At 40.7% G+C, this 27249-nt stretch overlaps 1 protein-coding gene across 2 annotated transcripts; it reads left to right on the forward strand.

Annotated features, from left to right (window-relative positions):
- rab11fip2 (RAB11 family interacting protein 2 (class I)) lies at window positions 1-27249 on the forward strand. 2 transcript variants are annotated; one of them, XM_079512428.1, is made up of 8 exons: window positions 1-172; window positions 648-1377; window positions 9020-9456; window positions 11185-11545; window positions 13618-13681; window positions 19417-19467; window positions 19571-19720; window positions 26542-27249. In XM_079512428.1, exons 2-8 carry the CDS (start codon window positions 1025-1027, stop codon window positions 26617-26619), a joined length of 1494 nt encoding a protein of 497 aa, XP_079368554.1. In that variant the 5' UTR covers window positions 1-172; window positions 648-1024; the 3' UTR covers window positions 26620-27249. The 2 variants fall into 2 exon arrangements, with proteins under 2 accessions (XP_079368554.1, XP_079368555.1); XM_079512429.1 differs by lacking the exon at window positions 19417-19467 and having other exon boundaries at window positions 19520-19720.

Here is a 27249-nt window from a genome sequence, read left to right on the forward strand (position 1 = left end):
GTGAAGCAGCCGGGCTGGAGCTGTGGAGAGAGCAGCAGCACAGTCTGACATGGATCTGATCAACAGCTGTTAGCTGCCTTGTTGTGGCTCGGATCACAACGCAGAGATGCAACTGAGTAGCCAGTCCTTCTGAGGAAATGAATAACTTACTGTCAGTGAAAATGGCATCGAGGTATGTACATGTACAACTGCTGCTGCTGAGTGGGAGCTCACTTCACTTGCATGGTGGTGGCAGCTAAGTGCGTTAGCCGTCCTAGCTAACACTATAGTCCCATTCCTTAACACTAAAGTCCTGTGTTTAATATTGCATGGATGGACGTGTTTAACATGCCGTTTATAGCTGCTTCTAAAAGCGATGCAAGTTGTATATCTACTGTATATCTAGGCTGTTACTGTATCCATGACAAAGCTATACTGTACGACCAGAGAAGCAGGTAGCATGCTGTGTGTTAGCTGTGTGTGTGTGTGTGTGTGTGTGTGTGAGAGAGAGAGAGAGAGAGTGCTACAAACGCAAGCTGAAACCATTAGCTCGCAGCAGCAATGCCAGTGTTCTGTTCTGGCATTGTGAGTCATGTTGTGTTAACTCACTCTATTGCTGGGAATGATGCCCTCATCTCTCTCTCTCTCTTTGTCGGACACGTTTTCAGATGACTCAGCAGTGGCTTGGACATTTTGTGATGCTGCTGAAACATACAAAAGGATGACGCTAGCAGCAGCTCAGCCTGTCAGATCTGTCACCATCCCTTTGGAAGTCTGCTACTACTGTTGTATGCACATATTAATATTAAGACACAGTAACAAACACATGACCACACCATAATGCATGATGAGCAGATGGCTCTTGTTTTGTTTGTTTTTTGACAGAGAACGTTTTGATTGAAAATTTATATATTTTTTTGTTTCACATTGACATCGATTTTGAATGGCTGACAGTTAACACACACACACACACACACACACACACACACACACACACACACACACACACACACACACACACACACACACACAGAGAGAGCTGACCATGTCACTGGTGGAACAGTCTCAAAAGTGGTTCCCGACCCATGTCCAAGCCACTGTTCTTCAAGCGACCACTTTGCAGCCCAAGGGCAAAAATGGCACCAACGACGCCTACACCATCATCCAGCTGGGCAAAGAGAAGTACTCCACCTCGGTGGCCGAGAAGACCCTCAACCCTGTCTGGAGAGAAGAGGCCTCCTTCGAACTGCCCGGTCTCCTTCTGGAGGGCAACCCGGAGGTCTACGAACTCTGCCTGATCGTGATGCACAGGTCCCTGGTCGGGATGGACAAGTTCTTGGGCCAGAGGACCGTCAACCTCAACGAGATCTTTGACAATAAGGAGCGGAGGAAGATCGAGTAAGTGTGTGTGTGTGTGTGTGTGTGTGTGTGTGTGTGTGTGTGTGTGTGTGTGTGTGTGTGTGTGTGTGTGTGTGTGTGTGTGTGTGTGTGTGTGTGTGTGTGTGTGTGTGTGTGTGTGTGTGTGTGTGTGTGTGTGTGTGTGTGTGTGTGTGTGTGTGTGTGTCCGGCACAAAGTCCAGTTCTTCCGGTTTTCAACCCATTTCATATCGAGGCCCATTATTTATTCGGCATTTAAGCTGATGAGCTTTAGCCTCGCAAACGCAAAACTATACAATATTGTGTTGTTGGATAAGATTTTGTCCACAATTCCTTCCATGCTGTATTGATGTTGGTACCATAGGAGATGGTACCCGGGAGGGTCCATTTGGTTTCATTTAATTTTACGCTCTCAAGAGTTAAAGATCTATAAGGGTCTATAAGGGTCCATTTGGTTACCAACTCTCCATCATTTAGCTGGGGACCCCCTCAAGGGGTTCCAGGTGGTGGTGGTCCCCGGACCACTGGTTGAAAACCACTGATATACTGTATACCATAACTGCCCAACTCTGCCCATCAAACCAGTATTGTACACACAGCATACTAGGCTAGTATAACTGTTGTACACAGCATACTAGGCTAGTATAACTGTTGTACACAGCATACTAGGCTAGTATAACTGTTGTACACAGCATACTAGGCTAGTATAACTGTTGTACACACAGCATACTATAGGCTAGTATAACTGTTGTACACAGCATACTAGGCTAGTATAACTGTTGTACACACAGGATACTATAGGCTAGTATAACTGTTGTACACACAGCATACTAGGCTAGTATAACTGTTGTACACAGCATACTAGGCTAGTATAACTGTTGTACACAGCATACTAGGCTAGTATAACTGTTGTACACACAGCATACTATAGGCTAGTATAACTGTTGTACACAGCATACTAGGCTAGTATAACTGTTGTACACACAGCATACTATAGGCTAGTATAACTGTTGTACACACAGCATACTAGGCTAGTATAACTGTTGTACACACAGCATACTAGGCTAGTATAACTGTTGTACACACAGCATACTAGGCTAGTATAACTGTTGTACACACAGCATACTAGGCTAGTATCACTGTTGTACACACAGCATACTAGGCTAGTATAACTGTTGTACACACAGCATACTAGGCTAGTATAACTGTTGTACACACAGCATACTAGGCTAGTATAACTGTTGTACACACAGCATACTAGGCTAGTATAACTGTTGTACACACAGCATACTAGGCTAGTATAACTGTTGTACACACAGCATACTAGGCTAGTATCACTGTTGTACACACAGCATACTAGGCTAGTATAACTGTTGTACACACAGCATACTAGGCTAGTATAACTGTTGTACACACAGCATACTAGGCTTAGCCTGGCGCAGCCACACTTCACCCGCCCCTATTGCATATGCCCCGACGTAGCCCAGCGCAGTGGTATATTAGTATCGCAACGTGAGGCTATACTAGGCTAGTATCACTGTTGCTTGTAAGGCAGTCTTTGGCATCTTTGTGAGGAGGCCCATCTTTGTGAGGGGGCCCATCTTTGTGAGGGGGCCCATCTTTGTGAGGAGGCCCATCTTTGTGAGGGGCCCATCTTTGTGAGGGGGCCCATCTTTGTGAGGGGGCCCATCTTTGTGAGGGGGCCCATCTTTGTGAGGAGGCCCATCTTTGTGAGGGGGCCCATCTTTGTGAGGGGGCCCATCTTTGTGAGGGGGCCCATCTTTGTGAGGAGGCCCATCTTGGCTTTCAGATGTGTTTGAAAACTGTAAATGTAAACCAAACCACAGCTTTACCCTGATTTAGATTCAGTGTTGATTCGTCGACTAAAACTAAGGTGAAAAATGTTCGCCGACTACCTTTTTCCACTGATAAACTAAATAAATGGAAACTAAATAAAAACTAAGCTATGATGATTAAAACTAAGACTATAATTGACAGTTTCGTCAACAAATAAAAACTAGACTAAAGTGTTAGGAAGGGACTAGTAGACAAGAGATCCAGTATAAGTCATTTTACAATCGGTCGCATGCTGAAAATAGCCGATCTACAAGCGTCGCAGACAGTGCGGCGTGTTGTGAGTCATTACGACGGCATCAAGGCCCGCCAAAATGCATTTTAGTCGACTAAATATCATACGGTTTTAGTCGACTTAACACTAAGACATTCCAGGTGACTAAAACTAAATGAAAACGATTCAAGAGACTATGACTAAAACTAAAATGCAGAATTTGCTGCCAAAAACAACACTGATTAGATTGTATGTACAGAAGCGTACATAATGTTTGTCTAGACAAGACAAACATTAAACCTGTATATAGGAGGGGCTAGCACCCCTCAAAAATGGAATGAAACAAATGGTAAGCTAATTAATTCTTGTACAACAAGAGCTGATTAAACTCATACAATGAATTATGCTGGAATGCATCTTTCAATAACGTTTAATTTGAATGCCACCGATGTGATCTGTCCTGTGAAATATAATTATTTAATGTTTGTTACTTTATAAATACTTTTCCTACTGAATGACATGAGAACGTCAGGGCTTGGTACTGTCTGTACATTGTGGGACTTCCTGATTGAAAGTACAGTACAGTGTACAGTAAATGGTGTTGTGTAGAGCTGTGGTGAGTGACACAGATTTGTTAGTGGGATAGGAACAGGGTTAGGAGGAGGAGGAAGTGGAACATTATTTGAACAACTGTCGGTCATTCTTGTGCAGAATTGGATTTTCGGGTTATATTGTGTTGTGGCTTTAACTGCTCTGGTACAATACACAAATATTTTAGAACCTGAGTTGTGGGTTAACCCAAAAGGGGTTCCCGCCCAGAATGGGTTAACCACTTACAGTAAGCCCTATAGCAATTTCAAGAATAGCCGATCTACACGCTCACAAATACATTGTGAGTTGTGACATGTTGAGCTTAGATTATTATTATTTTTTAAGTTATTAAATGTTTTGAAAATGTTTGTAGATAATTGCATGCCCAAAATAGGGATGAGAAGGTGAAAGTGTTTTTTTAAGAGTTCTACTACTAATATGATTTGTCATAGTGAGCATTCACACCTTGGCTATTTTATCTTTTAGTTCTCTTTCCCATTCTAATCTATGAGTCTGAGATAGCCTCTGTCTTTTATGTTTACTCTTTGAATCACTGTTGCATTTTCTTATCACTTGCTGTTTGATTTGTAGCTCAAACATTCTTTTTGATGGTAGTGGTGGTTAGGCCTACTGGGATATTATGGGCGTAGCCTGGTTTGGCAACTGGTCTAGCAAGAAGGACACCAGTGAGGTTTCTTTATGATTCCTTGGGGCGACTCACACCTTCGCATCTAGCATACAACAGTGATGCATGCTAGATGTATGAAAGGGTTTACTTTGTTTACATCTTGCCCCAATGAATTTCCAATGGAAGTCACATGGTTTGACACAACATTTGTGTTGTACGGCTTTTGGGCCCCCCACCCCCTCATACAACACAAATGTCAAACCATGTGACTCCCATTGGAAATGCATTGTGAGCTTGCATCAGTCAATAAGTCTCATACAACGAGCATACATCAATCTGTTGTGAAGGTGTGAGTCAGGCCCTTCTGTTCAGCCCATACAGTGGTGGAAAGTAACTAAATACATTTACTTAAGTACAATTTTGAGGAATTTGTATTTTGTACTTTACTTGAGTATTTCCAATTTCCAATACTTTCCCTTCTACTTCACTACATTTTGGATCCAAATATTGTACTTTTACTCCACTACATTTATTTGAAAACTTTAGTTACTTTGGAGATTGTAATTTTGATTAGAAAACATCCATTAACCACTCCAGCCTTATATACATTTTGGCCATTTGAAAATAGCAGATCTACAAGCTCACAATGCGTCGCGATGCGACGCATTGTGAGCTTGTAGATCTGCCATTTTCAAAAGATTTTGTACACATGTTGAACTTGTGAAATGGGACATTCTGCAATAGGAGTACTTTTACTTTTAGTACTTTAAGTACATTTTGATGCCGATACTTTTGTACTTTTACTTGAGTACATTTTGAATACGGGACTTCTACTTGTAACGGAGTAGTTATACATTGCAGTATTTATACTTTTACTTAAGTACTTTTCCCACCACTGAGCCCATACAGTACATTCAGTCATAGAGCAAGAAGTGGTAGCGCTGAAGCTCATGTTTAGCTACCGCAAATAATTGTCTCTGGTTGTTGCGACTTGCGAGGTCTTTGTTTGTGGTTTCTTTATTGGTTAATAACTGAATCAAGAATAAGCTTAACTATGAAATGTGTACTGTCTGTATATTGTTATGATTTACATGGATGTGGTTTTTGGTGCGAGCTCTGCCATGTTAGACCCAACTGAATGTGGTGGAGCTGGCCAAACATGTCCTGTTAGTCATTCTTATTAAGTTGAACCCACATGGAAAATATTTTTAGAGATGTTGAATGCACTAGAAAAGAAACTACACACCCGTCCCATTATATCATACTAACATAGCCTAGGCTTATTGTATGGGGGCGTGTGTTCTGTTGGCTCTAAAAGCACAGGGTCAGACAGTCACACCCATATGCAGTTGCTTTAAAAGAAAAGAATGGCCGGATTGGGGTCTGGTGTTAATTAGCTCACGGCCACATTTCAGCTGCATGCGAGAGGACATTAGCACACTTCCCTTCTTTTTTTTTTTTTTTTACCCATCAGTTGGGAAGAATCACAATATGTCATAATCAGTGGGGATGGTTGTATTTGTTTTAGGTGCTTGAGCTGATGCACCTCCAGGCCCCGTACAGTTTAAAATACGGCACTGTAATGTAATGGATATGGGCCTCGTAGCTTGTTGGCCTAATCCCACACTGTAGAAACACTGACAATGAGGCTTAAATTCCAGATACTATATCCATGCACTACAGTGGTCCCGTGTTGCCGCACCGTGGCCCGGCCACAGTGTTTTTGAACTGACATATTGGGGAGGAAAGTCCGTCTCCATATCCGAGCACGCAGGCAGACCCTAATTATCGCACACCTGTGTTTGTTGATTGTGAGGAGGTTCCCAGCGGTCCGGGTAGAGTGGGAGTATTGTGGTTCCGAGCTGAGGGAGAGTTTATCTTGGCCTTGACACGCAGGCACGTGAAGTACAGCGGGGCGGCCCCACTGCTGCGGCGCTCGGCTTGCTGATCAGGCTCGGGATGGTGCACGCCATGGCATGGGAATTAGAACCCCGCCAGGCCCTTTCATCATGCCATGGCTCTTCTCTTGGGCTGAGACGGCTAGACGGCTCTGACGAACATGTACTGTAGACTCAGGTCTGTAGCCTATTCATCAGTCACTGCTGTCACTTATCCCTCCTTAGAAATATATCCTAGGATAACATTAGTAGGAACATCACCGTTTAGGACTTTAGAATCAGCCTCAACGTTTTCTGAAAAACCTATGTTTCAATGTCAGTGGTGCTCAACCTTTTTCATGTCAAGGACCCCGAGAATTATCTGTATTTGGCCACCGACCCCCATCTGAAAATATGTTGTTCCAGGGAACCCCACCCAGAAGCAAAGATTTGAGTTAAAAACGTTCGCTCTGAAAGAATATATATTCTAAGGTTTGCACCACATTTTCACGATTTTTCAAAAATGGCTATTTTTCAATAGCTAAAGTATAACATAATGCTTAAACACCAAAAGGGGTTCCCGTCCTGAATGGGTTAACCACATTAACATGTACTTATTTTGGGGCATTTTGTTGTAGGCCATTTTGAAATGCAAACGTTTATCTACAAGCTCACAACATTGCAACGTGTTGTGAGCTTGTAGATCAGCTATTTTTTCTACCAGTCAATCGACGATGTATGTAGCGCTCAAGTGATTCAATCACACTGACTAGTAACGAGGATTTCTTAAATACGTTGCAAACTAGCAACTTGCAAGGCCTGTTAAAAAAAAGGCCTTGCAATGTATGAGTGCTTCTCATTATCATGTATGAACTGCCGGTTTGTCCTATAGCGTGGCTTAGACAATTTCCCAATCGCTTGTCGTTGCAGATCTGAACAAAGGCCAGATTTGTGCAAATGTCACCTTTTTATGTTGCTCACAGTGAAGGCATAAATCCATTACTTCCAGTAGAAAAAGCACAGGGGTTAAGCACATAGGAGCCAGAAAGAAAGCAGCTTGAAATGGTGGCGACGTGTTCTTGCAGAAGGCCATTTTCTGTATTCAGTTTGCAAGGGATAGTGTTTATCCTTTTTGAATAATAAATGGATGGTTACTTATTACTTTTTTGTTTTTTTAACCCATTTTGGGCTGGAAACCCCTTTTGGTGTTTTAACCCATTTAGACCTGAGGACGATTCTACAAAATGTCTTCTAAATCCTGACAGTTTTCTGAAAAACCCATGTTTCTATGTCAGTCGTTCTCAAACATTTTCATGTCAAGGACCCCCAGAAATATATGTAATTGGCCGCCGACCCCCATCTGAAAATATGTTATTCCAGGAACCCCTCAGAAGCAAAGATTTGAGTTAAAAACGTTATATATTCAAAGAATATATATTCAAAGATTATTAGATAGCAGATCTACAAGTTCATAGCGCGGCACCGAGTGCCGCGCTATGAACTTGTAGATCTGCTATTTTTCAATAGCTAAAGTATAACACAATGCTTAAAACACCAAAAGGGGTTCCCGCCCAAAATGGGTTTGTGTCGAGAAATGTTCAAATTATTCAGGCCTGTGTATTTGTATAGCATTCGGAGAACATGGAATGATCCTTCTCTCCATGATGCGAAAACCCACCAGCTCAAATGTATGCACCACGTAATAATTAAAACATGAAAAGCTATGTCTGTGGGCCATTGTCTTTTGTTTCTTTCACGTTGTTTGTATTTGGTCCTAATCAGCTAATCAAATTATTCGGATTCTTAAGATTTTCACACTTGTACTTTAAAACCCATTCAGGACGGGAACCCCTCTTGGTGTTTTAAGCATTATGTTATACTTTAGCTATGGAAAAATAGCAGATCTACATGCTTGTAGATCTAGCTTGTAGGTCTGCTATTTTTGAAAAATCGTGAAAATGTGGCACAAATCTTTCAATATATATTCTTTCAGAGCGAACGTTTTTAACTCCAAATCTTTGCTTCTGGGGGGGGGTCCCTGGAACAACATATTTACAGATGGGGTCTGCGGCCAATTACATATACTTTTTGGGGTCCTTGACATGAAATATTGAGCACCACCGACATAGAAACATGAGGTTTTTCAGAACTTTTTTTTTTAAATTTCGACGTCAGGCCTACATGGTTTAATATAATTTTACAATATAAAATGTAGAGCATACCTACACGCACCTTGACAGTGGGTGCAGGGCCAATAAGGCAATCGTGGAAGGAGGTAGGGGCCCGCACACCATTATTTTGGTAAAGAATTACTTTATTGAATAACCGACAACGTTTCGATCTTAGTCAGGTCAGTATGAAGATCTACTAAGATTGATTCGAAACGTTGTCGTTTATTCAATAAAGTAATTCTTTACCAAAATAATGGTGTGCAGGTCCTACCTCCTTCCACGATATAAAATGTAACCATGCACCCCTCACCCCTACTCCCCTGTCAAGCTGGTACTCGTTGGAGTCGAGGCCGGGGAAGAAGAGGAAAGAGCGCGGCCGCATCCAGGTCAGCATCCAGTTCGTGCGGAACAACATGACCGCCAGCATGTTCGACCTCTCCATGAAGGACAAGCCCCGCTCGCCCTTCTCCAAGCTCAAGGACAAGATGAAGGGTCGCAGGAGCGACGCCGGCTTCTCGGACACCTCTTCGGCCATCCTGCCTCGCTCCTCCGGTCTGCTCTCCGACTCTTCGGAGCCTCCGCAGCACCACCACCTCCCCGCCGACGCCCAAGAGCCCCCCCACCACGGGGGGCAGCCTGAGCCCAAGGCCAAGAGGTCCCTGCTGGCCGGGTCTCACAAGCTGTCCGCGGCTCACTCCATGTCGGACCTGATCGGAACCCACTTCCGCCCCAAACTGGACTCCATGAACTCCATTGAAGAGATTGGTGAGGATATAAGCATTCTCCGTTTATGTTTAGCTATCGAAAAATAGCAGATCTACAAGCTCATAGCACGGCACCGAGTGCCACGCTACAAGCTTGTAGGTCTGCTATTTTTGAAAAATTGTGAAAATGTGGCACAAATCTTTGAATAATATATATATATAGTCTGTCAGAGCAAACATTTTTAACTCAAATCTTTGCTTCTGAGGGGTTCCTAGAACCACATGTTTTCAGATGGGGATCGCGGCCAAATACATGAAAATGTTTGAGAACGACTGACATAGAAACATGGGTTTTTCAGAAAACTGTCACGATCTAGAATCCTCCTCAGGTCTAAATGGGTTAAAATGTCTTCCTAAAGCCCACACCACACCTAATCTGAGGTTTTAAGGTCAACCACACCAATGCAACTCATTGAGTTGCATTGGTGTGGTTGACCTTTTTAAAAACCGTTTTGTCCCGACCTGACCCTTTGGTGTGGTTTTTATGTATTTTGGCATTATTCTTGCATTGCTGGATTGATTGAATATCTTTTCTTAAGAGCAAAATGTATGGATTTTGTCACATCCATAAAGTACAGACATAAAAATGTACTGGAGTGATACAAGTGCCTTTCCCTTTGTCACCACCTACAGTTCCCACAAAGCACCAACATGGGTCCAGTATTACAGTATTACATTATACTTCCACTGGGAAGTCGTTGATTTTGGACTTTGCACCCACTTTGCAACCATAAGATCCTTATTCTGGGAGGAACATTCTGCAAGCTCACAACTTATCGTGATGTGTTGTGAGCTTGTCGAGCAGCTATTTTGGGGCTAAGAGATTTTGTGTAAACTGGAAGAAAGAGCAGACCAAGTACAGAGCTGACCCCCCAGTAAATTAGAAGTAGACAATCTAATATCTACAGTAGACTTCACCCTTGACGTTTAGAGCACTTTCCTGGGAGTCTTTGTGTGTAATATGTGTTTTTAGATATTTTAGATTTTAGCAGTGAGCCCAGTGTCTCTGATGTCATGGACACTGGGCTCACTTCCTTCCTGGACTACATGTTGTCTCAGTAAGACAGCCCTCCCCCTATCCACAAGGAGGAGCAGGAAGGAAGTGAGCCCAGTGTCCATGACATCAGAGACACTGGGCTCACTGCTAAAATCTAAAATATCTAAAACCACATATTACACACATAGACTCCCAGGAAAGTGTGCAAAAAGGGTGAAGTGTCCCTTTAAGTGGATAAAAATGACAGTATAATAAGTGTTTTTTTGAAACATGAGAAGGAAATCGTATTGAAACATTTAGCATAAATCTGCTTTCTCTTAGAGTTAGTTCAAATGGAGAAAAATATATATATATTTGACTAAATTTGACTGAGGGACTTTTTTTTTTTTTTAATTCTTCAATATCATGAAAGCAGGGAATCATAGCTTCAAATAGAGATATTGGTTGTTCAGTTTGACCCACCAGTTTTGGAGATATGGCTTATAGTGTAATGTCTTGCAGAAAACAGCGAGTTGAGAAAACAAGATTGAAAGGTTCACTTCTGTGGACTCTAACATTACACCTAGCTACATGTTTAAGCATTTATTTCATATTTACATCAGCTCTGACACTTATTTCAGACATGCTCTAGTATGTGAAGAGGCTGCCTGTGCTATTAACTCATTTTGGGAAAAAGCTGGAGGTTGCATATATATATATAATATATATATATATTGCGTTTTTCTCAAACAGGTAAAGATTCAGCTAGCCACACGCGTTCCCAGAGCGAGGTGCCCGGTGCCTTTCAGGACGGAGAGGCACACAGCGACCCTTTCAGCGACATCAGTGACAACCTGCCGCAGAAGTACGCCACGCTCCCACGCAACCGCAACCCCTTCGAGGGGGAGTCGGCCGGGGGGGGGCAGCTGTGGGACCGGAAGGACAAGAAGGAGAAGGTCAGCCTCCTGGAGCGCGTGACGGGCAAGAAGGACGGTCGCAAGGCCGGCGGCAACGTCGGGGGGCGTTCGGGCAGCTCGGGAGACCTCCACTCCTCGCCCAACCCCTTCAGCAGCGACGGAGACACCAACCCCTTCATCTCCGGATACAAAGCCAGGTAGAAACTTCACGTCATGTCCACATTAGTTTAGAGTTTTTGAGTTCGACGCAGGCAGTTGTTGCCACTTTCAAACTGCATTAGTTTAGAGTTTTTGAGTTGGACGCAGGCAGTTGTTGCCACTTTCAAACTGCTGTCATTATAGGCAAAGAATTTCCCTTTTTTTTTTTAAATAGATGATCTACAAGCTCACAATGTATCGTGACCTAACGTGTAGTGAGCATGTACAGTACTGTAGATTGGCTATTTGTGTCACACAACACTATTATGACAAAGTACAGTGTTTAAAAGGGTCCCTGGCTAGTAAGCATTATTTATATGCCTTCTTAATACATTGTAATTGCCCTATATAACTTAAATTAGAGATTAAAAGCACCTTCTATTTTATTTATTTTAGAAATGGTTCATCTTTCACTCAATAGGTTCGGCTGTCCACAACACATGCCCAATGGAATGTATGGAATGCATGATGTGCTACTAAAAGACAACTTAATACTCCCTAAGGTTAATATTAGCATCAAAGCAATATTTTAAATACTTTTTTAAGGTGTTTTTAATTAAAAGGTGTAGTTATTGATGTATTTTAAGGCATATAAGGCTTATTAGCCAGGGATCCTTTTAAATTCTGTATTAATTCTGACCCACTCTTCATCTCTATACTCCTGATATCTTTATTTTGTTTAAGTGTCTTTAAATACAACTGCTCTGATACAATACACACACATTTCAGAACCTGAGCCAAGTCGTTTCTCCTCCTAATGTACTGTATTGTTGGGAACACTTCAACTAAGCCATCTGTATATCCATGTCCCTCATTCCACAACAGATGTACACTAGTTGGTGAGCACTGTGGCTAAGTTCTGGTTTTATCAGAATGGAAGGTGTCATTAGTGGTTCTTTAGAGAGCCCTGGCTTGATAACGGAGCCCTCAGAGCTACGGTAATGAGATCTTCCGGAGAGATAGACTACCCAATTAACCACTTATCTTTCTGAAGGCACTAGTCTATCATTCTTACTGCAGGAGCTTAGTGGTCATCTGTGTTCAGACAGAGATGAGGTGGGGGAGTTGAGCTATAATGTTTGATACAATATACTTGCTTATCCCATTCTGGACAGGAACCCCTGTTGGTGTTTTAAGCATTGAATTTAGCTATTGGAAAAAATAGCAGATCTACAAGCTCATAGCGCGGCACCGAGTGCCGCGCTATGAGCTTGTAGGAGCTTGTAGGTCTGGTTTGGTAAAATGTGGCGCAAATCTTTGAATATATATGCTTTCAGAGCCAAAGTTTAAATTAAATCTTTTTACATCTTTTAAAAGCTTAAATCTTTGCTTCTGGGGGGGGGGGGGGGGGGGGTCCCTGGAACAACATATTTTCAGATGGGGGTCGGCGGCCAATTACATACAATTCGTGGGGTCCTTGACATGAAAATGTTTGAGAACGACTTAGACATAGAAACATGGGTTTTTCAGAAAACTGTCTTAGAAGGCATTTGTAGAATTGTCCTCGGGTCTAAATGGGTTATACTTGCTTAATATACTTGCTTGTGCTAATACAAGCAAACAGGCTAATGACACTTCGATGTGTATGATCACTCTTTCCCACTGCCTCGGTCGGTCATGCCGCTTTGTGGCCATCTATGTTGAGGCAGCATTAACAGTTTGACCTATAATATTTGTTGATAATAAGCTCTGATGCATTACCAAGAAAACGGAAAATGCTTTATCTGTTGCCTTGTCTTCATGTATGAAACTCCCTTTCCTCTTAACGTTCAAGTTGGGTTTCATCAACATAATGTAGGTGCTCAACATGTATCAGATGTAAGTAAATGAACGATGCTCACTCACATCCACCGTCACAAATAGCAAAATTCGTATTAACCCATTTAGACCCAAGGACTATTCTTCAAATGTCTTCTAAATCAGTTTTCTGAAAACCCTATGTCTGTGGTTCTCAAAAGTTTTTCATGTCAAGAACCCCAAAAACTATGTGACGTGAGGCGCAGGATTTCATAGTAAATGACACACGCCTTCGGTCGCAATCACAATAACTTATTGTACATTATTTTTGCAGTGATAAAAAGCCGCCCATGGGCAAACAAGGACGTAAAACCAGAGAGGACTACAGCAAAAAAAAGGTAAACAAAAAAATATATATAAAATATGTTTATTTTGTTTGTTATTTAATCATGGAGTGTGGTTCTCTTATGCCTGGCTAATGTGTGATCGGTGCCAGGTCTGCAAGTGGGAAAGCTACAGTTTTCTACTGAGTATGTTGTCATGTCATTCTGTTCTGTTGTGATTTTATTGTTTATCTTTTGGATTTGGAAGAGCCCTGGACATGTTATTGTTTCCACCACGTCTGACTAAAAGTTGACCCACCTCGGTGAATATTGGTGAAGTCACTACAGCTCTAGCCTCGGAAACCCAGACGTTTTTATTTAGAGGGAGAAAGAAAAAAAGTCTGGGACCGAGTCCACTTCAATTCGGCATAGAGTAGCGCAAACGTCGCTCACTCTCTGCTGATTTCTGATTGTCTGCACCTTTGTTAAATTGACGCACACGTACACACACACACACACTCTCTCTCTCTGTCGCTCTAATTAATTAGTCTCATGTCGCGCAGCTGCGTCTAGATTCTCCGCTGGGAGCTACCCATGCCATAGAAAGCATAGGTGGACCCCAGGCTGCTACAGCTCTTATTCTAGAAAGAAAATACACTTTTATTGTATGATATTGTTATACAATAATTATCTATACGATATATAATGTATATAATATGTCCCCAATGACACTTTAATTAGGACTGACAAAAGCAATGCTTCATTATATCTGCATTGGGAATTGAGCCTCATTTGACATTTCTTGTCACTAGTGAGGTTGATCTCCTTTGAAATGTTCAGAGGTGCCATTCCACTAATTGGCAGCTGAAAACATCGTCCATCATCTCTAATCTGATCGTAATTTGAGGCAGTGTGAAATGTTGGTGTCAAAGGTCAAACATAACAGATGTATGTGACTACAGTGATTCAGTAATTGCAGCTTTTGATTTTTTATCGAAGAGCGGGATTCAACTGCTGACATATTTTTAACTTCATATTTTCCAATGAATTTCAGTTAACATACCATTTCATTTTTTTTCTTACATTTTTATCCCACGATCCCAGTGTCAATTATCTAATGTAATCCTTGGCGCTACACTTCCTCTGCCAACCTGGGGAGGGCAGCGGACTGACCTCATGCTTCCTTCTATGCTTCTTTTCATCTGGCTGGCCAGGGGGAGGTAGTTTAGAGACCAGGATTACTGCATGTTTTTGTGAGGGTACCTACTCTAGGGGACACGGGGAGAACATGTGAGGGTACCTACCCTAGGGGACAGGAGGAGAACATATGAGGGTACCTACTCTAGGGGACACGGGGAGAACATGTGAGGGTACCTACCCTAGGGGACACGGGGAGAACATGTGAGGGTACCTACTCTAGGGGACACGGGGAGAACATGTGAGGGTACCTACCCTAGGGGACACGGGGAGAACATGTGAGGGTACCTACCCTAGGGGACACGGGGAGAACATGTGAGGGTACCTACCCTAGGGGACACGGGGAGAACATGTGAGAGTACCTACTGTACCCTAGGGGACACGGGGAGAACATGTGAGGGTACCTACCCTAGGGGACACGGGGAGAACATGTGAGGGTACCTACCCTAGGGGACACAGGGAGAACATGTGACGTTACCTACCCTAGGGGACACGGGGAGAACATGCAAACTCCACACAGAAACAACATACTATTTTAACATTATTTTGCCTTTTTATACGTGATGAAGCACTTTATGTATGGAAGGTGCAATACAAATTAAAGTTATTAAATAACCAAATTACATTTTCAAGAGCATCAGGATATTGCGGCCTATTACAGTGAAAAATTGGTATTCGCATGGTAGGAGTTTGAACAGTTTGCTTAAGTGACGTCTAAATGAGAAGGAGAACGCTGATAATGGCTTTCCTCACCTCGCTGTGGGTGTTGAGGGCTGTCGGTAGCCACACGTGGCCCCATGCGTCTGCAACGGCGGCCAGCAAGAAATGGCAGTTCCCATTTCCTCTCCTTTCCAGGCCCTAATTAACCACCCAGGGGGAGGGGGAGGACAGCGAGAGATTTCAAAGGACCGAGCTTTTAGATTCTCAAAGCTGAGCTCATTAGAAACGGTAATGAGACAACTGGAGAATGCCAAGTGTGTGTGCCTTATCTTCCCCTCACTACCGATCGCACAAAAATGCTCATCATTACTTGGCCAGTTCATGGTCACTTCCAGGCCTGTCACCAGCCACTACAGGTCTTGATTACTCTGTGTGTGCGTGTGCACGCACGCGTGTGTTGCATTTGTGTGAAACCAACATCCACTTCCCTGTGGCTGTCAGCACTCGGGGGTTGATTTATGCTTGGTTGCTCGCCAGCCGAAAATGGCCGGTCTACAGCTCATGAGTCGAGCTTGCAGATCAGCAATTTTTGGCAAGCAACTAATGTATAAATCACCCTTTATTCGAGTCCTCAAATAGGCTAAGACTGATTATCTCATAACTGTTACTTTGTACTGTTTGCAAAGAACTACTTAGTGTTTTTTTCTGTTTTACTTTACTCACAGTAGATGTAATGGCAACAAATGTTAATTTTGCTTTGTAGATGTTCCTTTGCAATTCTTTCATTCCATACTAGTCCATATTGTATTGTAATTGAAGCCTCTGTAACTTTATTAATAATAATAATGAATTGCATTTTATAGCACTTTTCCAAATGCTCAAAGCACTTTACAATGGTGGCGAGCTCACACTGACTGACTCATTGGAGGCAACGTAGGGTTCAGTGTCTTGCCAAAGGACACTTCGACATGTGGACAGGAGGAGCCGGGATTCGAACCGCTGACCCAAGGATCATTGGACGACCTGCTTTACCTCCTGAGCCACAGCTGTGCAAGCTTAAATTGACAAAAATACAGGATTATATCGGCACGCAAAATCTCTAAGTGACAAAAAAAAGAACAGAACGTTGAAATATGGAGATCCAAGGGTTCTGCCCGACCGCGACTATAAACCAAATCGATTGGACAACATAGTGAGGAGAAAAATGGTTGAGGGCTAACAGTTTAGAGTTTTCTTAATTTTATAGTGGGAGTTTTGGGTGGTAGATAGACTGTAATGCTTAGTTTGATTTTAATTAATAACAAGCTACATTGACGTAGATTAATTATTTGCCTATCCAGGGAACTCTTGACTGTTATTTTAACTCTGAAATAGCAAGTCTGCTTTTATACTTTCAAAGTTATAGAAACACTCAGGATTTTGTCTCTTACAGTGAGTCAGACCATTGCATTTCTATCTACAGTACTACAGTATATCCCAAATTAAGTTTCAAAGAGTAAAATCTCATTCAAACACTCAGTGATCTTACAGTGTGTTGACTAAATGTCTTCCTGAAGACACAACTTTTGAGGGAAATATAAACGACTGCATTAGCTCTCACTGCAAATCGGTGCAAAGCAGTTTAGGGTTCAAGGGATATAGGTGAGATTGTGTACATAATAAATCAACTGTGGCTTTTGGTGAAATGTGTCCTTAACGGAGCTGATAAGATACGTCCGTTTGTCAGTTCCACTCTTTGTTTCTCTCCCAGTCTTTACACATCACTAGTAGCTTGACGAGAGCCTGGGAGTGGAAGCGATAAGCTGGGTATTTTAAACAGGGTGCTCCCTATCCGTTAGGGGAGGATGCACAGTACTGAAGTGATAGTGTGGTCCCTCATTAACCCATTTTAGACGGGAACCCGTTTGTGTTTATAGCATTATGTTGTACTTTAGCTATTGAAAAATAGCAGATCTACAAGCTCATAGCACAGCACCGAGTGCCGCGCTACGAGCTTGTAGGTCTGCTATTTTTTTAAAAATCGTGAAAATGTGTCGCAAATAAATATGCTTTCAGAGCGAACGTTTTTATCTCAAATCTTCCCTGGAACAACATATTTTCAGATGGGGGTCGGCGGCCAATTACACATATTTTTGGGGGTCCTTTACATGAAAATGTTTGAGTACAACTGACTCAGAAAACTGTCAGGATTTAGAAGGCATTTGTAGAATCTTTTCTCAAGTCTAAATGGGTTAAAAAGCCTTCCAGATCTTCTGGTGCACATATTGTACCATAACACCCTGGTCCTGCAGCAGTGTCCCACAAAACACCACTTTTATTTCCCTAGGGAACAAAAACAAAAGACTGTTTCAGCGTCTGTAATTGTTGTAATCAAAAGTGCTAATACTGTATACAGGCAACCCCTGTCTAGTGTCTGCTACCTTTGTTGGACTCAATAGATTATAACTTGACAGTGATTTTTTAACCTTTTCTCGAGCATAGGTAGTTTAAACCCATTTAGACCTGAGGACGATTCTACAAATGTCTTCTAAATCATGAGTTTTCTGAAAAACCCTATGTTTCTATGTCAGTGGTGCTCAAACATTTTCATGTCGAGGAGCCCCAGAATTATATGTATTTGGCCGCCGACCCCCATCTGAAAATGTGTTGTTCCAGGGACCCCCCAGAAGCAAAGATTTGAGTTAAAAGCGTTCGCTCTGCCCAGGCGGTGGCGTAACCGTCTGGGCACCCGACTGGTAATCCAGTCGCAGTGTGCCGCGGGTTCGACTCCCGAGCCCGACACGGCCTTTACTGCATGTCTTCCCCCATCTCTCTCCCGTTTCCTGTCAGCCTACTGTCTGTCCCTTCAAAAACCAATAAAAGGCGTAAGCCGCAAAAAAATATCTTAAAAAAAATAAAAAAAAATAAAGCGTTCGCTCTGAAAGAATACCGGCATATATTCAAAGATTTGCGCCACATTTTCACACATTTTCAAAAATAGCAGACCTACAAGCTCATAGTGCGGCACTCGGTGCCGCGCTATGAGCTTGTAAATCTGCTATTTTTCAACAGCTAAAGCATAACATAATGCTTAAAACACCAAAAGGGGGTCCCGCCCAAAATGGGTTAAAATGTAGTAGGCCACAAGCCTCCATTTGATGAAACATTTTCAAAGTGTTAGTTTAACCCATTGCCTATACGTTCATATACCTGTAAAATCATTTGCAATGTATATAGCAACAGGACTTTCTTTGACATGTTTGGAATAATAAATTCAGGTTTTCGAGACGTGATTCATTATTTGACACCAACAAATAACATCCGTCATAAATATTTTGTGACGGTAACCCTAGCCCTCTTATCATAAGCTCTCAATCAGCCTTGATTAGCAACAGGGAACATAAGAGAAAAACACATGACAGATTATTTCACATTCTGGCAAGACATCCAATTACCAGTAGTCCATTTCAGTTTGACCCACCAGTTTTGGAGATATGGCTTATAGAGTAATATGTCTTGCGGAAAACAGCGAGTTGAGAAAACGGTCTTGAAAGGTTCACTTCTGTGGTCTCTTAACATTACACCTAGCTACATGTTTAAGCATTTATTTCATATTTACATGTCTTCTGTGGACTGGATAAAAAAAACTGTTGCGGTCTCTGTATCAAAAAGAGAGTTTTTGAACAGTGGTTCTCAAAAATAGCAAGCTCACCATTAATACAAGCTCTCTGCAAGTTTGTACATCATTTTAGAAAAATCTTGAAAGTGTAACATTTTTGAAGAACACAAATCTTCTCTTCCAAAAACCTTCGCTCTGAAAGAATATATATTCAAAGATTTGCGCCCACATTTTCACGATTTCTCAAAAATAGCAGACCTACTGCTATTTTAATAGCTTAAAACACCAAAAGGGGTTCCCGCCGCCCAGAATGGGTTATTTATCCATTTAACTTAACAGTATTTGTGTTTTTCAGGAGACTCCCCAGGAGAGTGTGGCTGCGTACAGCAGCCTATCCTTCGAGGAGGTGGTGCAGGAGCTCCTGAAGCGCATTTAACTTCAGTATTTGTGTTTTTCAGGAGACTCCCCAGGAGAGCGTGGCTGCGTATAGCAGCCTATCCTTCGAGGAGGTGGTGCAGGAGCTCCTGAAACAGAAGGAGGTGGTGAAGAGGAAGGACGGCCAGATCAGAGAGCTGGAGGACTACATCGACAACCTGCTGGTGCGTGTCATGGAGGAGACGCCCAGCATCCTACGGACACCCTATGAGCCAAAAAGAAAGGCGGGTAAAATTTCTAAAAAGTAAAAAGAGTTCTAGGCAACAACGTTGTATGCACACCTATTATGCTCTGAGACGGGTGCGTAGGCAGGGCGCAATGTACTCAGAAGACCTGCACATAAGGTGCACAAAGACCCACACACAGTCGGCACTTGCAATACGAACTTTATTTAGACCTCCTTTCAGGATGCCTGAAGAAGGTCTTTGACCGAAGCGTTGCCTAAATAAAGTTTGTATTGCAAGTGCATGAGTATAAAAAGTAGAGTTCAAAAGAAAGATGGAACAAAGTGTTAAAAAATAATAATAAAATAAATGAAGGTTTAGCGGTAGATGTAAAAAAAATAATAATAGAATAATGCCAAATGTAAGATTAGTTCTTTGTTTTTACTTTTTTATTTTATTTTATTTTTTTCTTCCAACATTTTTATTCAATGATATAGTTTTTATATCTCGATTTTTGTACCTTTTTGGTTACTTGTTATATTGTGTGCATTCGAACACAGACTTCATCCCAGGAGTGGATCATGTTGTTCCACTTTATTATTATTAAGCAAGCCGTGTCTTCATCTGATCATCATTAAATTAGGTGCGTACCACTGGGGACCTTTTGAAAAGAAAAAGGAGAGGATGTTTACTAGTCACAAAGGTGATGGTTTGTTGGTTCTGCACACGGTTGGTTGGCATTGAAGTTGGTAGGTACTCAACTCTTTGGTTCATGGAAAACGTACCGTATCTCATTCGCTCAGTACCATCTTAAAATTCTCTTTATATCTCTTATTTGTTGCAATACGGTATACAGTATATTCTTACTGTAGTTAGGTACGCACTAAAATGAGGAGAGTCACCTGCTTCTAAAGTCAAAGCAATTCATACTGTTTTCTTTTTTCCCCCCATGTACAGTATGCGTTTGATAAATCACATGCACCAATTGCAAATATGGCTACCATCTTGTATTCAACGCAGAACGCTCTTACAGTGTGACTGTAGCCAGAGTCCTGTTTACCAGATGCCGTAGTATAGCAGTTTGTCTGCTTCTTGTAGTATAGCGGTTTGTCTGCTTCTCGCGTGAAAGAGGTGTCAGTGGTCAAAGTGGTTGATAAGATGGAGCTGTTAACGACTGCGTTTACTATTCAATACAAAGCTTGAAATTTGCTACCCAGATACCTACTGTACGTACGCTGTACGGTATAGGTAAACACTTGGCTAGTCGGTGTCAGGACTTTCTTGAGAGACTGTATCCTATGCTGCAGATGTTCTCTACCCTGGCACACCTGCTTATCAATGAGTTACAGTCCAAAATTGTGTGTGTGTGTTTGTGTGTGTGGCTCAGTATTCAATCTTACATTTGAATATTATAGTAATCATGTTACACATTTGGAAAACGATTTTACAATGAAACTCTTGAAGTACTGCTACAGTTGAAGAATGAATGAATGAATGTTCTGTGATTTAAACAACATGGTGGTCCGGTTGGTTTTTCTACCCAGTGATGTTTTACAGAACACAGTTGACAACAAGAAAACAAAAAAAATGTACCGGTATCTATAGATATCTCACATCCAGCACTTATATTAACAAATTGTCAGCTTTGTTTTAATTTTTTCTTTCTTGTGATGACTATCATTTTAATGGTTCCAAGACCAGGGGGGTCTTCTAGTCACTACACATGTCATAGTTTTACATAGAATAAGTGCAATAATCATGATTTTAAAGCAAGTTTGATAGCTATTACATTATGCTGTTGGTGAAAATTGTTTACATTCTAATAATTTTCTGAAGTTGAGCGCATCTTCCATATTGCTAATCTGATTCCATTAGAATGTGATTTGTTACTGCAGTTGTAATTGCAGATCTACAAACACATCCTTTTAAAGATTGTATTACGGTACCAAGTTGCATTATGTACATATCTGCTTGACAAACTATTTATAAATGATACACTGCCCATTTATGGATCAATATTATTTTAACTTAATGTATTGTATGTACAAGTAAATTATTGTTTGGCAGTGAGCCCCCCTCGCCCCTGCGCTGCTGGTAAAACAGTGTTTTATGTATTAATTAAAAGTTTGGCTTTTAATTTGCAACACTAAATGTATCAACATTGGCTAAGAAATCAATTATTCTATGAAGGACTGATTTATGGAAACAACTTTATGTCGCATTGTTTGTTGCAATTCTCGCTGCAATTGCATTGAATGAAAGTTTATTTTCTGCTGTGCCTTGAAGTGATATTTCCATTTGGTAGATCGTCATCGTATACTGTATGCCCTGTTTGAGCCATTTAGCAGTTCACCCATTTTGACCTGGGAAGGATTCTACAAATGTCATCTAAATCCTGACAGTTTTCTGAAAAACCCTATGTTTCTCCCAAAATTATCTGTATTTGGCCGCCGACCCCCACCAGAAGCAAAGTTTTGAGTTGAAAACGTTTGCTCTGAAAGAATATATATATATTCAAAGATTTGCACCACATTTTCACGATTTTTTAAAAATAGCAGACCTACAAGCTCGTAGCGCCGCGCTACGAGCTTGTAGGTCTGCTATTTTTCAATAGCTAAAGTATAACATAATACTTAAAACACCACCATTATTGCTGCCCTGGTTATCCTTGGTGAGATCACTTAATTTTATTAAAGTTTAGAAGGACAGACAACAGATCCATAACAAACACAGTACTCGGATCACTCAAGTTTTTTTTTAGTTTAAAAAGTCATAGTTCTAAGTGAACTAACTTTATGAAATAATGGCTTGCATCAGTGTTGATTTCGTCGGCCTAAACTAAGCAAAACATGTTTGTCGACTACCTTTTTCCACTGAGGAAAACTAAATGGAAACTAAGCTATGATGACTAAAACTAAGACTAAATATACTGACAATTTCGTCAACAAATAAAAACTAGACTAAAATGTTAGGGAGGGACTAGTGGACAGAAGTCATTTTACACTTGGTTGCATGCTGAAAATAGCAGATCTACAAGCTCCACAACGCGTCGCGCTGCGGGCTTGTAAATCGTCTTTTCAGCAAGTGAAAAAAACAGTCATTACGACGGCATCAAGGCCCGCCAAAATACATTTTAGTCGACTAAATCAACTGTAGATTTAGTTGACTAACACTAGACACACTAAAGAAAACACTAGAAACACTAAAACTGACTAAATGTGACTAGTTTTAGTCACTAAAATGTGACAAACTATTCAAAAGACTGACTAAAATCAAAAATTGCTGCCAAAAACAACACTGAACGGCTGTGAGAACTAAGGATTTCCAAGGGCAAGTCTTTGGTGAAGTGTTGGCAAACATGTTAAAGCTACAATCCGTAAGTTTTATGTCCGTTGTCTCCCTCTTCCGTCGGAAAGAGGACATTGCAAGAATGTCCGCAACACGACAATGAAAGACGGTGCATCTAATTTCCACTTTTCCAATCGGTTTGCATCATCTGCTTCAAATAACTTTATTTGGCATTGTCAAGCAGTTGACTGCCTGACACCAGGGTCGTAATGTCCTGTCAATATGAAATATCACTTCTATGCAGTTGACTTTTTTTTTCTTTTTGACATGCAACGATGGATGTTCATTCACTAGCAAACTGTTAATTAATGGAGTATTTGACAGCCTGCTCAGTCTTGGCTTGTATCACAAGCTAACCATCCTCATTTCACCTTTTGTGCAGATCATTGCAATGACAAAAGAATATGTTCTTTGCTGTCATTTGAGCTTTTTTTTTTTTTTTTTTTTAACTTTAAGGCCATGTTGTCTACAGTCCAAGACAATGCTGAACACGAACACTACTTAAGGTTACGACCAGAATCAATGTAATGCATATGGATCCTGTTGAAAGGCTGTTTTAGAAAGTAGTTTTTTCCCTCAAGCAACTAATCGATTTGAAGGTTTACATTTGTACTTGTTTATCCCTGTTGGCTCTTAAACAGTACCATGTACAGTGTTAAGAAACATGCTTTGTAACGGGATATACTGTACGATCATGCAAACTTGTACATGTTGAATTTGCACATATAATTATGTCAAACATCTCAATCAGACGACACATCTCAGCTATAGTTTTATTTTAGGTGTTTTGGGTGTAATTTATAAATCTTTGCTTCCACACTTGGTTACATTTGACCTTTACACTGTATTACGCCAAACCATAAACGATACAAAAGTACAAATTACTGTATCTTTTGTTGTTTTGGTATAAAAGCTGAATATCTGTCGGGAGGTTTAATTTATCATAGACATTATTTTTCATTAGCTGTGTTTAGTTTCTTTTCTACAGTATATAAGTGTATGTTCTGCTGCTGAGAATGGATGGTTTCATATGAATGGTACCCGATCTACTACTGGACTTTGTATTTATATATTTCAGAGCCAAAATCTCCTACAGCTGAATGTATTTTGGTTGGCTTTGAAATGTACCCATTCTTAGAAATACAAACTGGTCTCCGCTAATGAGGATGTTGAACCTTGTGGGCCTTTGTGCGTTTTTGGTCTATTCCAAAGAAACCATTTCATTTTGGGGGTGACCATTTTTACAGTCGTACTGTATATAATGTCACTAGATATACAGGTGACTTGGTTATGGAAAGCCGATAAGGGTACATGTTTTGCTTCCTTTTCCCTGCTGTAGCTTTTCTAAATTTGCGGATTTAGGGAGAAGTAAAAGATACAAAAAAAAAGAGAGCATGGAAAAGGAGACAAATGTCCTTATCGGTCTGTACTGTGTACTTCAACTATTAATTCATTTGCTAATTATGTAAATGTATGCTTTTTTAATGTATGTACAGGGCCAAAGGTTTGCTCAATTATTTTTAAATGTACAGTACATGGAGATACTACAACGTGTCTTGGTTGAGGGGTCAATCATTTGATTTAGAAAACTTTCACAAACTACTTCCCACTGTTGGTGAAGTGTAAATCAACTATCTTTTATACATTCTTTGTCACTTACTTTAACAAACAAGCCTGTACCTGTATCTCGCCAAACTGCCCGTGGGTATATGTGCCAAGCTCTTAAAATCTCTAATGCAGGCCTACAGTACATACAGTGGGCTTGGAAAGTCCCTTCACCACCCTTGACATCAAAATTATTTCAAATATGTTTTTTTTGTTTTGTTTTAAGATGACGAGGAAAAAAATTGCATATGTTTAGAAGACAGTAAATCTGGAGGAAAAAAAATCTGTAAAACGATAATGGTAGTATTCTGCTGTTAATATTTGTTACTTGGAATTCTTCTTTATGTAGTGGTTATAGGTTATTCATATTTTCCCTGTTACTGTCCCCAACTATTTTATTCTGAAATAAAAGCAGAAAATAGATCCCTGTAAGACTTTTTGTAAAGAGTCGAGTGTGTAGAGCGGAAGAGTCATTCTGTGCCATTTTGATCAAATATATTCACGACTCCTGTCATAGATTTATTTTTACTTAATATTTACAGATGAGCATCTGTCTCTTGTCACAAATCATTTGAGTGGAAAAAGATTTCTCTGTTAAAAATAATTATATATTTTGACAGAGACTAATATAATGCTGAAGTAATTAATTAAGTCATTAATGTTATTATACTCTGGTGGTATGATTGACACCGTCGTACTACAAAGTATAAATCAGGACTCTTGTTGAACCTTGCCATAGTGGCACGTATTACAGCTGCCACACACTACAGCCCAAACACCAGCCAACTGCCCAGATGTTGCTTTAAAAATGTGAGCTTTTGAAGAAATGACGACAGTCTAAGAAAATATCTCAACACTGTAAGGAAAGGCAAAACTAGATGGGTTTTGCGTTTAATATGTTACCTAACATGGCATGTTACACACTACCACCCATGTTACCTAACATGGCATGTTACCTAACATGGCATGTTACACACTACCACCCATGTTACCTAACATGGCATGTTACCTAACATGGCATGTTACACACTACCACCCATGTTACCTAACATGTCATGTTACACACCATCCATGTTACCTAACATGTCCTGTTACACACTACCACCCATGTTACCTAACATGCCATGTTACACACCACCCATGTTACCTAACATGTCCTGTTACACACTACCACCCATGTTACCTAACATGTCATGTTACACACTACCACCCATGTTACCTAACATGGCATGTTACCTAACATGGCATGTTACACACTACCACCCATGTTACCTAACATGACATGTTACCTAACATGACATGTTACATAACATGACATGTTACATAACATGACATGTTACATAACATGACATGTTACACACTACCACCCATGTTACCTAACATGACATGTTACACACTACCACCCATGTTACCTAACATGTCATGTTACACACTACCACCCATGTTACCTAACATGTCATGTTACACACCACCCATGTTAACTAACATGTCCTGTTACACACTACCACCCATGTTACCTAACATGTCATGTTACACACCACCCATGTTACCTAACATGGCATGTTACCTAACATGGCATGTTACACACTACCACCCATGTTACCTAACATGACATGTTACCTAACATGACATGTTACATAACATGGCATGTTACACACTACCACCCATGTTACCTAACATGACATGTTACACACTACCACCCATTTTACCTAACATGTCATGTTACACACTACCACCCATGTTACCTAACATGGCATGTTACACACCACCCATGTTACCTAACATGTCATGTTACACACTACCACCCATGTTACCTAACATGGCATGTTACACACTACCACCCAATCAAAGCCTTGGCATAGTTGCACTTTGTTCTCTGCTAATTGTACTAAACACCCATGTTTTTGCTTTATTTCTCCGAATCACAGGCTTTGTACAATAGCAGGAAAGGAAAGATTGTTCTACACTGTAAGTTTATGGGCGCAAGTGGATTCCCCTATACATAATTTCTGCATGTGAATCGTTTCTTGTAAAAATAAAAAACTGTAATATGCAATTTTTTAAAATAAAATTACAGTGCATTTTCTTGATGTGGGGATCCAAATGATTGTCTAAATCTGTATTATGTCGAACCAATTGACGACATATTGACGATGTATTAATTCAAACTCAAAGAATTGTACAGAATTTACATTTTTGTCTCATAAAAGTGTACCTTCCGAAGAAGAGGAAGCAAATGGCTAATTTGTTTTCCACACTGGGCTACTGTAATTAATAGGCAAGATGTCTTAAAATCTGATATGAAGAGAGAAGAATGAATGGTTTTGTTGTCATAATGGCTGGATTTCTGGAAGTGATGTGTGATCCATATAACATTGTATGATAGTGGGAACAGATTAAGGTTGGTCAGTGTTGATGACTACGGCATACTATGTAAAGTGGAATCGTAAACATTACATAACTTCATTTACATTTAGTGGTGTATATCTTTTTCTCTCCACACAACAATTATTGTTCTCCGTTTGGAGCAGTACAGTTTCATTATGAAATGCCAATGATCCACTAAATGCCATTTGAAAGGCACAAGCAAGATTGTATTGTTCTTTTCAATAAACTCACTATTTAAACGTTTTCAA

Source organism: Electrona antarctica (assembly GCF_951216825.1).
Source record: "Electrona antarctica genome assembly, chromosome: 10".
NCBI classification, from domain to species: domain Eukaryota; kingdom Metazoa; phylum Chordata; class Actinopteri; order Myctophiformes; family Myctophidae; genus Electrona; species Electrona antarctica.

Bases quoted from the DNA above. Each gene is read 5' to 3' on its own strand.
- rab11fip2 (XM_079512428.1), top strand. From the start codon at position 1,025: ATGTCACTGGTGGAACAGTCTCAAAAGTGGTTCCCGACCCATGTCCAA. The intron at 9,457-11,184 runs GTGAGGATATAA...TTTCTCAAACAG, and splicing joins GAACTCCATTGAAGAGATTG to GTAAAGATTCAGCTAGCCAC. The intron at 19,468-19,570 runs GTGGTGCAGGAG...TCCTTCGAGGAG, and splicing joins GCAGCCTATCCTTCGAGGAG to GTGGTGCAGGAGCTCCTGAA.